At 42.6% G+C, this 16,470-nt stretch overlaps 1 protein-coding gene across 1 annotated transcript in view; it reads left to right on the top strand.

Annotated features, from left to right (window-relative positions):
- Positions 1–6,329: 6,329 nt before the first annotated feature.
- MYH15 (myosin heavy chain 15) overlaps positions 6,330–16,470 on the top strand; it is a 42,890-nt gene continuing 32,749 nt past the window's right edge. Inside the window, exons 1-10 of the mRNA XM_030944592.1 lie at positions 6,330–6,473; positions 7,515–7,618; positions 8,149–8,292; positions 9,739–9,895; positions 11,298–11,325; positions 12,179–12,272; positions 13,558–13,575; positions 14,185–14,277; positions 15,537–15,600; positions 15,693–15,791. Of these exons, the coding sequence (XP_030800452.1) occupies positions 6,380–6,473; positions 7,515–7,618; positions 8,149–8,292; positions 9,739–9,895; positions 11,298–11,325; positions 12,179–12,272; positions 13,558–13,575; positions 14,185–14,277; positions 15,537–15,600; positions 15,693–15,791 (895 nt within the window). The 5' untranslated portion in view covers positions 6,330–6,379. The remainder of the gene's footprint in view (positions 6,474–7,514; positions 7,619–8,148; positions 8,293–9,738; positions 9,896–11,297; positions 11,326–12,178; positions 12,273–13,557; positions 13,576–14,184; positions 14,278–15,536; positions 15,601–15,692; positions 15,792–16,470) is intronic.

Here is a 16,470-nt window from a genome sequence, read left to right on the forward strand (position 1 = left end):
ATCATGGATTACAGTGGCTTAAAAGCCACTTAAAACATTTTTGGTGGCTTAGGAATTACTTCACGAGTCATATTTGTATGAAAGCAGATGCTTTCCATAGAGAGATTTAAATTTCTGTTCTACTGTCACACCACACAGTAGCTGTCAGCAAAGAATTAATTGAGGAAAAATATTTAAAATTATGTTGCTTCCTTAAAAAGAAAGGAAGGTGAAGAGATGTTCCTGATACCTCTTCAGGCTGCCGGTACATGTGTCCATGGCCAAGCACAGGCACTGCAGCAGGGGGAGCACAAAGGCTGGCAGAGACCTGAAAATCTCCAGTCTGATAATGGGAATCTAGCTGTCATAAACATACTTTCAATGTACTGTTCAGTGCCAATTTTTTCATCCTTAAGAGATGTAGCAGAGTGCAACTATTTTTAAATCTAAATTTCTCTCCCCCTCCAATTTCACTGTGGGCCATCAGTGGCTTGAGGAATTAAAACATAATTCTTCACAAGACAAAATCAATCACTTTGCTCCAGGATAAGATGTTAGCACCTTTCTTCTCCTGAAACTATTCCCAGATGGATGAACTTTCTCATCCAACTAAGTCATTTTGGTTCTTTCCCATTTGTTTTTTAAATAGACGCTGCAACAGCAGCATGGACTGGTGACCAAAAAAAGCCCCTGAGGAAAACAATAGGTTCTCATTCTTTTTAGATGCATCTTGTAGAGTGATGGTCTTTCTGCATTTTTTATAGAGCAACCCAGAGGATCCTGACTGCAAGGATGTTTTCTCCAAGCATCTGTCTCTTAAATTGATGTCCTTCTCTCTCATTGATCTTGCTTTTCAGGAGTGCCAGGTTATTACAGTAAACATTTTATTAAGAGTAGTCTAAAGGCCAGCTTTTGTCAAAACCCAGCTGGCTGGTTGATCTTTTTGTCTAAGAAAATAGAGAGGGTTCATAACTGAGCTTTTTACAGAACCAATATGTCAACTTTTCTATATTAGACCACAATATTGACACTATCTTCTGTCTAGAGCTGATAAATGTTATTGCATTCCTTTCCAATATGTAATGTTATTAAAAATAGTTTAGTCACAAGAGCTCCTTATCAAAGACCCTTGTTTCCCTAGAAACAGTGACCAGCATTAACCTTTCTAAAAGTAGCCCCTGCAAAAGCAAATGTCTTTGGTTGTCCCTGTTACAAATTTAATCTAGGGAGAATGTGCTGCAATGTCTCTTTCATATTAAGAGAAAGCAAATAAACTCCAGAAAGGCAGGATTAATGTGCAGCATCATTCACATCAGGCTAGCAAAGAAAATAAATTGATTGTGTTTGAACCAGTTAACTGTGTCCCTTTCTAAGCAGCACAAGCGTTGAAATTGCTTTAGAATTAGCTATGGAAACAGTTGTTTGCAACCCCAAAAAAGAAAAGGGAGGCGTGAGAGCAAGATTGTAGCATTCATGCAGGACTGATGAAAGCTGAATATTTGAAGAACAGAGAAGATGTAAGTGATACCAGTGTATTTGTAAGAAGATGGCTTCTTCTAAGCAACGTAGGTGGTAAATGAGAATATTGTGTTTGGAAGTAAAGCTCCTGGCTATATGAGAGAGGAGCAAGAGGGAGAGAGTATCAGCATTTTGTATCCTCATGGTTTGAAATAATCATATTCTCAGCCTTCTCAGCAATTAACAATGTCCATAAAGCTTGGTGATGCTTGTGATTTACCTTGTTTCCAATTATGTGATCAGGAGCGTCTGCTTGAGTTTACACAACCACTCACTGTTCACCTCAGCAGCCAAAATCACCACCTCTTTATTCTTTTTTGCCAGATATAAAGCAAAAAGATGGTGATTTAGATCCGACACACGTCTGTGCTGCAGGGCACCAAACACCTCTAAAGCAGCAGGCCAGGTGGCAATTCTGGTGTGAGTGTGACAGCCAGTCAAACTCTAGAATGTGACACAAGCTGCTTGTGTTCAGCTGGAGTGCAAATTCCTTTCACAGATGAATCCGGACCAGGATGGAAAGCTTCATCCCTGGCTCTTATCCTTGTCTCTGCTCCGTAGCAGAGCAGTCTTTTCTCTAATCTGTCTGGAGGTGAGCATGTCTCTAGCACAGCAGTAGTGATTCTCTATCTCTTGGTTGCATTCCCCCAAATGCTAAAAATACCAAGTTACCAAAGTGCTCAAATCCTCAGAGCTGCCACATCAGTCTCCTGTCTTTGGGCCTATCACTTCCAGAAATTCCTGTTTCTTACAAACCAACTTTGTACAACCTGTCCCTGTCCAGTCATCAGCATAACAGCTTTAAAAATAGCAGACTCACTATGCAGACATTTTCCTTCTTGCCTGGGCACAAACCAAGCCACTTGTTCCTGTGGCTATCTAGGACTTCAATGAAGTTGTGGATAAGCTCCCTCCTTGCTACCTTGGAATTGAGTTTTGTAGAGCACAAATATATTGTCTTCCCTTGTGGCCAACAAGCTTTATCCACAGTATTTATTTTCCTTTCTGCTTTTATATTCAGCTTATGCTAGAGCCAAAGGAAGGAATATCTACCTATGCTGGTAAAAGCAAATCAGTCTGGCAGTGTCAGTTCTTCTGTTGTTTATGGGTTGCAATGAAATGAGACCTGAGTTACTCATGGTGCTTGTTTCACAGGAAAAAATGAGTTTACAATAAAAAGGCCAGACATTGCCTAAATTGGGACTCATAAATTAGTTTCCTGAAGCAAAGGACTCACTAAAATTGATGCTTACTTTGTTCTTTATCTGTGATTCACGTTCCGGACAGAATCAATACATTCTTAGATTTCTTCCCTGTCTTGCCTTGTTCATAAACTGGGAACACCTGTGCATTCCAAACCTGAGCCTATAGTCTTGGCTTTAAAACTCCTGATGCCCAAAAAGGGATTTTAAAGCCCTTGTCTGGGATGTGACCCACTTCCTAGCCCTGTTGCTTGAAGGGAATTTGGCTCACATAACCAAATTCCCTTAATAATCACTTATTCCTGGTGCAAAAAGCTTTGATTTTCATATTCCAGAGGAGTCGTGTCTGAATAGTCTTAATTTACACACACACACACCCACACCCACACACACCCACACACACCCACACCCACACACACCCACACACACACACACCCATGAGCCCACAGTAATTAAGTTCTGAAGCACTTGGAAAAGCAATACTTGCCCTAGTGAAAACACAGAAGCAGGAAAGGCTTCTTCCATGAAGTCATGGAGCAAGAATGAAAGTGTGTCGAGGGGTGGAGAGACCGAGAGTGCCATTCCTCACTGACCTTCCTGACCCCCTGTCAGGGCACAGCCACATGTGTCCCCTCCCTGGGCATTGTCTCCTCAGCTGGGATCCAGCAGACAAATATAGGCATGGGGAAAAACTGCAGATGCCTTTAAACAGTTATCAGCAGTGACCTTGAGATAGGGGCATATAAAGCCTGGACCAGGCAGAGTTGTGACACTTTCTGTGTGCTCTCCAGGGTGAGTACCAACCTTTCTCACTTTTAAGTGTGGGTGCTGTGCTCTAACACTCTACTGTGGGTTTGATATGATTAAGGTTTTCATGTGGCTTAAAGTTTTAGCAGTAGTATCAGTAAATATCTAGCCTGTGGTAGTCACTGTAGGATGCTGTTTGAATGGTAGAATAGCAAATATGTATTTCTTCTCTAACATCAGTGCATTCATTTAACCAGCCGGAATAACCACTTAGGGAAGTGTCAGGTCCCCTGTAATCATGCATCTGAGTGAAATGATTAGCCAGTGCCTGCAAGTCTCTATCATCTGCAAGAGATGATGGTTTATTTGCAATTTGCAATTTGCAGTTTTAAGCAGCTTGCTGGTCCAAGGCATTCTTTAATCCAGCCTGAGTTACAACCCTTGGAGCATTACTGGGCTCCCTTTCCAGGCCAGGCAGTGCCACCGCAGCTGCTCTTGCATTATCCCTGCCTGCCCTTAGTGCTACAGTCGCTTCCAACAGCCCCAGTAAAGACAGTCCCTTGTTGGTCCTGGGCATGCCACTTCACTTTATGTAACAGTATAGGCTTTCCACAGGGAGCAGGCATTTTCAAGGATATCCCACAGCTGATATACAAGGGCTGGCTCTTTCTGTTGTTGGCTACAACAGATTGAAAGGGAACACCTTTAGCTTTAGCCTTGTCTTTCCCAGCTATTCTGCATTTTAAAAATAATCTTGCATCCATAACAAAACAAAATTTCCCACTTCTTGTATCTGCTGATGGAATTGCCTCAATGAATTCTCTGCACCACAAGGTGTGCACAGCCTGGCCTCCAGCCTCTACTGTAACTCCAAACACCCAGACTACTGAAGTAAAAGGGTTCTCTTCCAGCTGCCAGAATGCTGCTTTACACCATAACATACTCACTATAGGGTCCACCCTGAACATGAGGGGGGAAAAAGGAAGAGATAAGGAGGTGACAGCTGAGGAACTGTCCCTAGGAGGTCTGCAAATGGAGCCAGGTTGCACAAAAGGGATTCAGAGCACTTTAGTGTGTGCTAGGACTTGTGGGAACCTGCCTTGGGTCCTAGAGATTAACACTGGAGGGCCCCTCTGGCATTTGCACATTTAATGTGAAATTACACTTATGTGCTCTAATGATGTTCTGTTTAAATGTCTGAACTGATGTGATTTCATTGCTCCACTAGAGATGAGACACAGAAAGACAGAGAGGCTCTGCCATTGAGTTGTGTCTCAAGTTGGGAATTTTAGCCAGTTCAGATGATGTTAAAATAATTGGCAATTCCCGTGCTTATGTATGTGATTAATCTTTCAAAAGATAAAGGTTAAAAAAATTACTTAAAAATCTAGAAAAAAACGAGGGCTAGTTCTGAGAAAGAAAATTTTTGCTCTACAGCAACAAGACAGAAGGCATCAAGCTTTTACTGCAGCAGCGGGAGAGGGCTGGATGTAACGCCTTGGCAACTCTGCTGTCTTAGGGCTTTATGTTCCCTAGGAGGAACATGCTGAAAAAAAAGCTGCCTTGGTTGACGAGGAGTTTTTATCTCTACCAGGATTTTGTTAGAAATAAATTGAATTAAATTTTGAAAGACTTCAGTGTCTGTCTTGATAGGGGTCTTGAAAATTTATCCAGCTGGCCTGGATATTGTGCAGTAAATAAAATAAGGGAAGAAATTAACCTGAGGGTCACTTATGCAGCTTTAAATAGTAGTCAAATGGTGTCCTGACTTAAAAAAACCCAAACAAACAAACAAACACCCCTGAAATTCTGAAACTGTGTGTGTGCATCTTGTAGCAGTGGAACTTCTTTTAGACAAGGGCTGGGAAACATGCTGAATAATTTATGTGTGTGTAAGTATTTATGTCTAAGTCTGTAAAAAAATCTCAAAAATAAACAAAAAACTCCCCCATCATATCTGTTTGATGATTTTAGAGAGTACAAAACAAATTAATTACTTGGCTGTACAAACACAGCAAATTAGTCTCACTGTGACCCACGTCCCCTGCCCTCTCTTTCACGAAAAAAAGACTCCTAAACACTGTGCCCTTGCCATTTGAGAAAACAAGTATAGGTATTAAGCTGGACTGATAAACTCAAAGCAATCTGAAAACATATGAAGCCCTTGCACCAATTCTTCAGATACACTTGCCTTAGCCATGCCCTGCTGCAGGGGGATGCCCAGCCTGGTGAGTTCAGAGGGAGCAGCACCAGCACAGGACTTCAGAGAGCCGTGTTAGTCCTGTTTTTATTGTCATGCTAATTCCTGAATCGGAGAAGTGCAGGAGCAGAGCTGTTTCCAGCTCCAGTGCTGACTTTCTGCAGTGAGAGCGTGGGACATACATCCCTGCAACTTTGCAGCAGTGAAGTCTTGCTCCTTGTTTCCCAGAAAACGCCTGCCTGAGATGGTGCTTTAATCGGCAGAGTGGCACAGCCCCAGGGAGACCTGCGGGAGAGCATACCTTTGCTCCAGGCAATTTTGAAAGGGGCCAGAAGAGGCCCCTGCTAAGTGGTTTTTAAAATCACAGCTTCAAGTGGTCCCTCCTGCTCTTAAGCACCATATGTGCCACAAAAAAGAGACAATATCTTCCTGTGGAGATAACTGTGACCAGTGTTGAGGTTTAGAAGCCTTCAAGACCTGTCTGACTTTTAATACACTGAGGCAAGGAAGGGTTTAACTAAAAGTGCAGTCTCGTCTCAAATCTGTGTTAGGCATTTGTGTTTAACATTAATCATCCCTTTGATCAGCTGCCTGCCATGTTATGCAGAGCTTTTTATATTGCCTGACATTGTTCACGGAATAGACAATTGTTGTGCTTTTCCCCCCTTTCCTTGGTAGACTGGGTGCCTTTCTTTTTCCTCTGTGAGCTGTGCCACCTTGAACCCTTGCCAAGATGATGGTCGATATGTCAGAGTTTGGGGAGGCTGCTCCCTACCTCCGAAAGAGTGAGAAGGAGCTGATGAAGGCTCAGACCGTGGCCTTCGATGGTGAGTTGCAGATTCACACCCTTTGTGCTGCCAGGGGCTGGTTCAGAGGGGTAAGGATCACAAATGAATGGAGTCAAAGAAATGCAGAGCAAAGCAGGATGCAAAGCCTCCGTTGTCACTGCTGTGCTGCTGATGTTGGTTCAACCAAGTTTGGGTTCCTTTATTCTGCAAAGCTATTAAAAACTCCCAGACAGTAAAAATTAAAAACAATCTATGACAAGTGTTTGTCTAGACTTAGAAGCAAGGTGTATTGGTACTGCTCTGCTAAAAGGGGAATAACCTCTCTGTCAGCTTTAGAGAAAAACAACAGACATTAATGTTTCTGTGGCCTGACTAAATGTCTTATTTGCTTTGCAGCTTGTATAATAATGTGATGTTAGCTTTTAGTTCCCCATAATTTATTTTTCATTAAACGGGTTTCTATGAGCCCCAAGGTTTAGTAGTAAGTGTGAATGCATCAAAACTGCGGCCTTTCACTATTCACAACAGTTGCTGTAACTTAAGACCTAAAATCTTGTGCAGCTGCTCCGAACTCTAAAAAGGCACATGCACAACTAAATGTGAGTTATTACTATTGCTGTTTTTCAACACAATACTCAGAAGAATGAGAAGGAATAATGTTAAACCTGATAGATGGCAGTTGAATAATGTGGGTTGGATTCCTTGAACAGTTTGAAATTCTCTGTGGGACTTTTTAGCAAATGCCTTAATTTGGGCTTGAATCTCAGTTCCTCCATCTGCACACTGGTGATTATGGATTTTCCATGGAGGCTGAGGCTTAGCCAGCATTTGTGAAATATTTTGACACCTTGTGCTAGAAGGATCTAGAGGAAGCCGAGCAGTAGTTTCAAAGGAAGACAACATTTGGGAGCCCTATGCCTTCTGCTTCATCACACAGCTTCCCAGCACTGCCAATCTGCTGCAATGCCAGAGGTTTTGTGTCGTTTCTGCAGAAAAAGTAATACAGCAATCTCACTTAGCTAGACATGGTGTTGCTGTTTGATGCAAGGCTGTGAACCCTCAGTCTTCTTAATTTCACAGGGAAGAAGAAATGTTGGGTTCCTGATGAAAAGAAAGCTTACGTTGAAGCTGAAATTACAGAAACTAGCGAAGGCAAAGTGACCGTGCAGACAACGGATGGAAGGGTACAAAACTGGTTTTGTCTGATCTGTGACTAACAAGGCCAGAACTGCAAGATACAGAATTGTTCTTGTTTCAGTTCAGTTGCCTGTTTCATGAGATGGGCTGTGAATGGGAAGGCTCAGTAACTGATGCCAGCTCAGGGTAGGATAACACATGAAAAACCACCAAGGGAAAACCAGCAATGCAGTCATGGGTGGGTGAGCATCAGCCACCGCGCAGCTGGGGGAGGGCTGTGACAGGAGGTTTGCAACCAGCCAGTTCTGGTTTGGTGCCCAGAGCTAAAAACCCAGGCTCTAGCCAAATTTCATGGCTTCTTTTGCAGCCATAGCACCGTGCTTCTTACTTTTATCATCTCAGCCTTCCCCTATTCTTCTGATACCAGTGGAAACACATGGTATTGCACGCATAGGAAGAGATTGACCTGAAGAACTTCCCTCTGCTGGGGGAAAAATATATTTTCTTCCATAAGGTGTATGAAGCAACAGAGAATCCCAGTATCTTCCAGTGTTGCTGTATTTGTTTGTCTTTGCAGACCATGACTATAAAAGAAGATGACGTGCAGACCATGAACCCTCCCAAATTTGACATGATTGAGGACATGTCTATGCTGACCCACCTGAATGAGGCATCTGTGCTGTACAACCTGAGGAAACGCTACAGCAACTGGATGATCTATGTAAGGGCCACTGCAGGGGTGGATTTAGCGACCTGCATTTCAAATGCTGACATTGTGTGTGAACATGTTGTGTTTGTGTTCATTTTACAACTCTGATAAGTCACAAAAATGAGGGTCAGCTGAATACAAACACAAAACTGAATGAGTAAGATGGTGCCTGCCTCCTCAGTTTTGCTTGTTTGCCTAGGAAAGGTGTGGGGGGGATATTTTTCTTAAGTCAAGGTGGTGGGGAGACCCAGTTTATTTTTCATCTTCTAATATTAATCTGTGTAAATGCCAGCCATGGGGATTTCTTTTGCTCCCAGTTAGCTGCATTCAATTGTGTTTTAAATCAGCCAAAGGAATCCATTGATTTTTCCAGCCAGCCCTAGGTCTGTATTTTGGTATTCATCAGAAGAGTAAATCCAACATTACCCATTTAAATTCTGATTGTCAAACATTTCCTGTGTTTCTCTAATAACCTCTGTATGAACATGTAGGGCCTAAAGCATAGCTTTGTTTGCAGATCAGTATAAGCAGAAAATTAAACTGGCATCATGCCTTAATCTGGTAGGGGTTTACTGGTAGGGGTGGATTCTTTTTCTTTCTAGAAAACAGGACAGGGGATTCATGCCAAGGCCCTTCAGGAGCATGTCCTAATGCCATTTTTAGGGGAAGGGACCTGGATTTCACCTGAAACTTTTAGAACTTAGTTGAACTCAATAATCTCTGTGCATATAGTGATTGTGCCCATATGATAACTGGATTTCTTTGAAGATATTGCCCCAAGCTGGGCTAAGTACTTGAAAAGTTACCAGCTGACAGAAATTGCTTGGAGTTAAAACTCAAAGCTTATTCTTCCTCGGAGTGACCAGGCCCCAGAGAACTGATGTATATCATCCAAAGAGCAACTATAAAGAGATTTTTACCAACCTGGCATCTCCAAAAGCTGAAAAAGGTTCCACAGCTTTGGGGCACAACACTATCATGTGGTTTTTCTCTTTGAACACCCACCAGAAATTTTCTAGATGTTCTTGCATACAATTAATAATGAGAGGTTGTTTCTGCTCTTAAAAATGGAGTTCAAACAGGAAAGCTGTGACTTTCCATTGCAATGTCTGTTTTCAAGAGCAAACAACTCCCATGGAGCAGCAAGGGACAAAATCAGACACAAGTCGATTTACTGCTCTTTTGTTTTACTGAAGGCGATGTTTTCATTTCAGGTTGACACCTCAAAATCCCTTTTCCCCATTTGAAAACTGTTCAAAATCTGTAGTTTTGGTATGAATTGCAATTAGGAAGTCACTTAGCAGATCAGTAACTTCCAAAATTTAGGAAGTCTGAAATTCAATTCAGAATTCAAGCCTAAGTCAGCAGCTGGCAATGCCACATCCTGCTTGGTTAACCAAGACTTTTTGCCTTATCACTTGAATGAATTTTTCACTCTGGCTTTGTGTTACTCTCTAGACATACTCTGGTTTATTCTGTGTGACCATAAACCCCTACAAGTGGTTGCCTGTCTACAAATCGGAGGTAGTTGCTGCGTACAAAGGCAAGCGGCGCTCGGAGGCTCCTCCCCACATCTTCTCCATCGCTGACAACGCGTACCACGACATGCTGCGGAGTAAGTGCCACTGCCTGCCTCCGCCAGCTTGCTCCTTGTCAGTCAGGCCGGTGTGATTGTGCTGCAGGGAGGAGGGTGAGAGCTTCTGCAGCATGGAACAAACATGAAAATAGTCCACAAGCAACAGGGGCTTGGCAGTCTGTGATGATTTTATATACAAGTGTGTATCCATACATTTATTTCATTTCTAAACTGCCCTGCCTGTTCCTGTGGCACTCCTGGTAACCATCTGTCAGGTGCACAAATTTAGCTGTCTGAGCTGAGTGAATCCAGAAATGGGGCCAGGTCCCAAAGGTCTGTTAGCGCTTTCACAAGCTCAAAACCAGCCCTCCAGTCAGTTTCCACTCCGAGTCACGATGCTGGTGAGATGTGTGCATTCACAGGCCAGTGAAGGCCCGCCCTGTGGCTGTCACACTGGCCCTGTCACACCGCTGCCGTGACCCTGACCGGCACGAGTGCCGTGGTGGCTGCTGCGGCTCCAGGCACCGACCCCGTGGACCAAACTCCAGATTTCCCTGGGAAACTTTCTCGCCCTGATCCTAGCGTTACTGGGGAAAAAGGAGATTATCAGCAGAGGGCAGCAGCGATGTGCTCACACCAGGGCCTGCGAGGCAGCAGGATAAATCCAAAAGAGACTTGACCAGAGCACGTGGTGCTGACACATGCTTTTAAAAGAATGAAAAAGCGCCTTTTTGTGAGGGGACAAAAAGCACCGGGCAGAGGGAATGTGTGTCTGGCTGCAGAGATGCTCTTTTATCAGATAAGGCTCCTCAATATGTAGCCTGCCATGACTGGAATTTTCAAAAGGAAAGAGGAATTTAGGCTTAATGACTTGGGAAGCTGCCATAATTTAGCATTTTCTGAACATGATTAATAATATATTAGGGTTGCAGAGTGTTCTAATAAACGCTTGTTTCTGATCAGGCAATTAGGCGTGGACAATAGACTGCTTAGTTCCAGTAGCATGGCCAGCTGAAGAGGAATACGTATGCATTTTAAGGAACAGCCTGTGAAAAAAAAGAGCAAAATTACTTGGGTTGATCTAGTATTGCAGGAGCAGAAAGGTCAGACATAAGCAAAGACACACCCATGAGTAAGAGAATAAATGTTTTCAGAACAGGAAATTATTTTCTTTATTATAGTTTCCCAGACACAGATGAATGTGTACAACTGACAGGTATTTAATACCAATTTGAGCAAAACACAAGAGAAGGATTCAGGGCAGGGCTGGAACCCTCACTTCTGGAAATCATTCTAACCAGTTTTTATCTTTCTATCTTTGCTTCATGTGATTCTCTACTGTGCTTGCATGACTGATTCTGGTACCCATTTGCAATTATAATAAGTGATTTGTACACCCTACTAAGTTTCTCTTTCTTTTTTGTTTTTTTCCCCTTCACAGATCGGGAGAATCAGTCTATGCTGATCACGTAAGTTCTTCTTTTTTGACTGATTTGAAACTTGGTTGTTTTGAAAAACTTTGAAGAAAAAAAACCCTGATAAAATAGAAGTTGACTCTTAAAATCTCAGCTAAATTGCCTGGAACCAAGTAACTGTCAATTTGGCCATCTGATGGTTAACTTGACCTCCATGAGAAAGGAGTAGCTAAAGGTTTGATGGAGTCTGGCCCACTGCTGATCCTCATCTGGTGAACATTCCATGGAGGCATGAAAACAACTCAGCAGGCAATTAAAACTGCTCCTTGCAGGATTAGCCTTTCTGTGGCTGTCGTCTTTGGATGAAGAGGACTCCTTCTGTTCAGTGTGGTTACTCTCGCTGAAAGTTATGTTTCAGAGTGTTGTGTAGATACATCTAAAGAGGGAGAGATGATCAAGGTACAAAAGAGCAGGTGTGATGTTTACTGGCAAGCATGAAAGGGTGTCTCTACAAAGTTAGCAAGTGCTCTTGGGTAATGCTGGCAAGTAACAGCAGCTTTCCTCTGCTTTTTCTAGCTCATTAACTGTAGATATGTGTACCCCAGTGAGTTAGTCTGGATGTTTGTAATTAAACTTCACGTCCCTAAAAGAAGCTCTGTGTAGGGTGGGTTTGTACAGGACTTCTGAGCTCAGCTGTATGAAGAACGAGTTACTGCTCTCATAGGATTGCACCTCTTCATTCAGTCAGTTTGAGATATTTCCACAGAAATGGCTGAGCAACAGGCTGCAGGTACCGGTGTCAGAGAGTCTGAGACAGCCTTGACAGGAGGAGCTGGCTGGACAGGGTTGAAAAGGATGAGTTGCAGCTGTTTGAGCAATGGTTTTGTTTTCTTCCCCTTTCCTCTAGCGGAGAATCCGGCGCTGGCAAGACTGTCAACACAAAACGAGTCATCCAGTACTTTGCCACAGTGGCAGCCCTGGGTGAAACTGGTAAAAAGAATGTAAGTCTGCTGCTGGCTGACTCATTTCGGACTCCCAAGGTTCCCCTCTTTCTTGTGTACGACTAACCTCACGAGACTGCAGTACTGAGAGCATGCTGTTCTGAAAGGAGAAAGGCACACATGAACTTACCACGCTCCAGATGGAGCAGAAACACCACCCCTGGTTCTGGACAGATGCTTGTTGATGCCACTTTTTTTTTTTTCCTCAGGAGTTTCAGTTTTTGTGTGTGCTAAATATCCTTCTGATTGTGTTAAAACTGGTCAAAAGATGTAGAGGCTGTAAAGAATAAGATTTTTTTTTCAAATGGAAAATAGTCTTCAAAAAGACTAGGATTATAACTTCTCATCAAAACATCTGTTTCATTGAAAGCCTTTTTGTCCACAAAAAAAGGATTGCTTTGACAAAAGATATTTTTTCAATCAGCTTTTCTGTATTTCTGTTTGGATAAGTGCTGTTCTGCTTATAAGTGCTCTCTAAGGTTACAATGAATACCGTACTCATGCTGCTTTTTATCTTGTGTTGCTATGAGCTTATTTGCTATGAGCTTCATTGCACTTGAAGAGTTCAGTGCTCTTTTGTGGTGAATTAACTGATTCCTGTGAACTGTATTTATAAGGCCAAAATTTCAGCCACGCTTCAAGTCTGTGCGCAGAACTCACATCATCAAACTCTAATATACGTTCTCCTGAGCCCTGCAAGGCTTTCTTAAGAAATGGGTGAGTTGTCCAGAGCCAGCTTCCTGCATGCAATGAGACTGGTGCTCATCGTGGTGTCTAAAACCTGCTGGGCTCATGCAACAATGGTGCTCCCATCCCAAGCTTACTGTTTGGACTTCCACTGCAGAAATCTACCTGGTTTTGCTCCGGAGATGTCCTATGATAGACCAAAACACCAATGAAGTGAACAGAGAAAAGAGACTGCTGCTAGGTAGCAAGAATAAAAAAGCATAAATGCAGACAGACAAGTTCTAGGCAGTAAGATTGTGCGCCACTTGAACTTTTGGATAATTTGGGGGTAAAAAAGGGTGATGAAAATGCAACCTGACCTGATAAACTACATGAAACATCTTCCAGCTGCAATATCTGGTTTTGCACCATTGTGAAGTATGGTGAATGCAAAGTAATAGCCACACGTGCTTTTTGAAGGCTTCAAAAAGCACTGCTGGTGTGTTGGTCCCCATGAGACAGCTAACCTTGCTAATTGTTAGATTTTATATTGTTCTCTGTGTTAGTATTCACATTCTCTCTCTTTTTTCTCTCCATCGTGTTCCTATTTTGTCAACAGCCGGCTACGAAAACTGGGGTAAGTCATCAGATTTGCTGTTTTAGTTTTTGCCTTGCAGAATTGGTGTTGGGCTCTGTCAGATGTGCCATGAGCCTCAGCATTTCACTTTGTGTGGTTCCCAGGTGAATAGGGAATGATCCCAGGAGCCTTGTCAGGAAAAGTCATACACTTCCCAAACTGAACTCTGTGCGAGCAACAGTTAAAGCTTTTCTCATCTCCAAGAATCCCAAATGTTACAAGCTCCAAGTGCTTTTAAATCTAATGCATTCTAGTGCTTGTCACTGTCTTCAGTATCCCTCTCATACACACATTCCTCATTCCTCGATGGTCCCCACATGCTCCAAAGTACACTAGGGGATTTCTTTTGCATGCAGATGGCACAAGATATAAATCTACAAAGCCAAACAGTAGGGAGCAGCAGAATGTTTGAGGCCTTTTAAAGCGCTCATAATTGACTGACGGTCTCACTGTTCTGCCGTTCACATTGTGTCACCCCTGGGGTGAAGCTAAATAAATCACTTTGCTACACAGGCTCAGCTCTGTAAGTGAGTGCATGGCTGAGCTAGAGCTGACAGCTGAGTCTGTGGCCTGTAGGTTTCTCAATAGTATTTCAACCTTCATTTCTAGGGAACTTTGGAGGATCAAATCATTCAAGCAAACCCAGCCCTAGAAGCTTTTGGAAATGCCAAAACCCTGAGAAATGACAATTCCTCACGTTTCGTAAGTCTGCAGCATCATCCAGTGACGTCTTATTCAACGGCGGCCAGTTAATAATACCTATGTCATAATCCCTTCATAGATTGCATTTTTCCCATTAAAATTATTGGATTTCCAGAGTGGAAAAATAACATAGTAGGATCTAACAAAAACCTGAAGAGAAATAAAGATCAAGCTAGAATAATTGTTTAAACTGTTTACATTGTTTAAAATGAACAGAAGAAAAGCAAAATCCAGTTTTAGGAAGCCCTTTGAACAGCAGTGGTAGATCTCCCTTTTTCCACTAGGCTGTCTTTCCCCCTTCCTGTAGTTCCTATAGTAGCTGTACTTTGCCTCTAAGTGTCAGAAATACTGCACAGCCCCTGCTCCCTCCCACATCCTCCCCTGTGCCGACCCGCCCTGCAGCAGTACTCCTATCCTTGAGCCATTAGGGTTCCCTTTTTGGCTCAGTAAGCTGTCCCTGCTTGTCCCTCCATGCTCCCATCACCTTGGGGCTCTCCTCCTCTCCATTAGGTTGGCAGGAGAGCAATCCTCTTGGGACCTCTGCCTCTGCCACATTTGGTTGACATTATCTGAGAGGTCCAAAAGGAATGGCATAAGGATGACAAGCCTGAGTTTACAGCCCATGCTTCCCTAACAAATCCTGTTAAAAATTAAATATGAAGGGGTGGAGAGGAGCAGAGGTTGTAAGCATCTGTAGAACTACACAGTTGTATAAGGAGCTTGTCAGCTGGAAGGGAAATTAATTATTTTTGTGTGTTTGAATATGAGAAACTAAATGAAAACTACTAATTTTTTATGAATTGGGAGAGATGGATATGTAAATTTAATGGGCAAAGCTGTGTAAAATCACAGCACTCTTCTAACATAAGTAAGGGCATGTAAGTTGGGACTGCAAACGAGGAGAAGCCAAAAAAGGAGCCTGTGTGTCTTAAGCTCAGGCTTAATGCTCTGAGTCCTGCATTACAGTAAACCTGCATCATGCAACTGGAAGCTGTGTGCTTTGCCGTATCTTAGCCTGGCAGATAAGTACACTGTTATCCTTTCTCCACAAGCAGATTACATAGCTCTATGTACAGATTTAGGCTTGGAAGACAGTAATATCATTGTTTGATATTTTTCATTGAAAATATGCCTCTGTAAAGCCAAGGAGTTTGCATAAATTGATTCTTTGGGCCAAATGATTGCCTTCAAACTGCATTCTTTGTTTCCCTCTGTGTATACTATATGCACTAATTAGAATATTCTTTTGTGTGAATTAGGGTAAATTTATCCGAATCCATTTTGGAACTACAGGCAAGCTGTCATCTGCTGATATTGAGATTTGTAAGCAGCAAACTCTCTCCTTTTAAAAAATGCAATTGCTTATCTGAAAGCTACAAGACCCTTTCTCACTGAATTTTCCTTTGTGTGACTAGATTTATTGGAGAAATCCCGAGTGATTTTCCAGCAACCTGGTGAAAGGGACTATCACATCTTCTACCAGATCCTGTCAGGAAAGAAACCAGAGTTACTAGGTAAGCATTATGTGGATCCATAGCTTTTAAGAGCCTAAAACTGAAGAGACAGTGGATAAGGGATTAGGAGGCAAACCCGTGTGCAGAAAGGCCCTTATGTTTCCACTTGATGGATCTGAACTTCCACTGTCAAATACAATCTTTTAGAGATGTTGTTCCAGTGGCAGCAGCAGAGACCATTTTTCTTTTATTACAGATTAATCTAATGGGAATAAGACTCAGGCAGGACTTTTAAAACAGAGCATTATAAAGGCAAAAAGTGTCACACTGAATTTGTGTAATCCAAGGTCTCAAAACATCTGGAAAATGCTATGCCCCCAAAGCATTTGTGGTGATAAAACTTTAATTATCCAGATTTCCACATATGAGAAGATTTGCTTATAGGTGCACAGAGAAAAGCTAGTTTCCTCTTTCTGTCCCAAGTGACAAAACTGACATTCCAGCATGTTGTGTAGCAGGAGAGAAGGTTCAAAGCTGCCTGCTGCTGATTATGTGGTGATTACCCCTTTCAAGCTTCCCCTGGCTCAGTGTGGTCCCACAGACCTGCTAGAGAAGGGCAGAGAGGGGCCGAGATGCTTTGAATAAAACCTTCACCAGTTATTTAAGTGACATGGCTTGCTGACTTCAATTTGTGCTCTGAAGGAACACATTTTGTAAAATATGTTGGAGGGTCACTTCA

The sequence above is a fragment of the Camarhynchus parvulus genome, chromosome 1, assembly GCF_901933205.1.
Source record: "Camarhynchus parvulus chromosome 1, STF_HiC, whole genome shotgun sequence".
Lineage (NCBI taxonomy): Eukaryota > Metazoa > Chordata > Aves > Passeriformes > Thraupidae > Camarhynchus > Camarhynchus parvulus.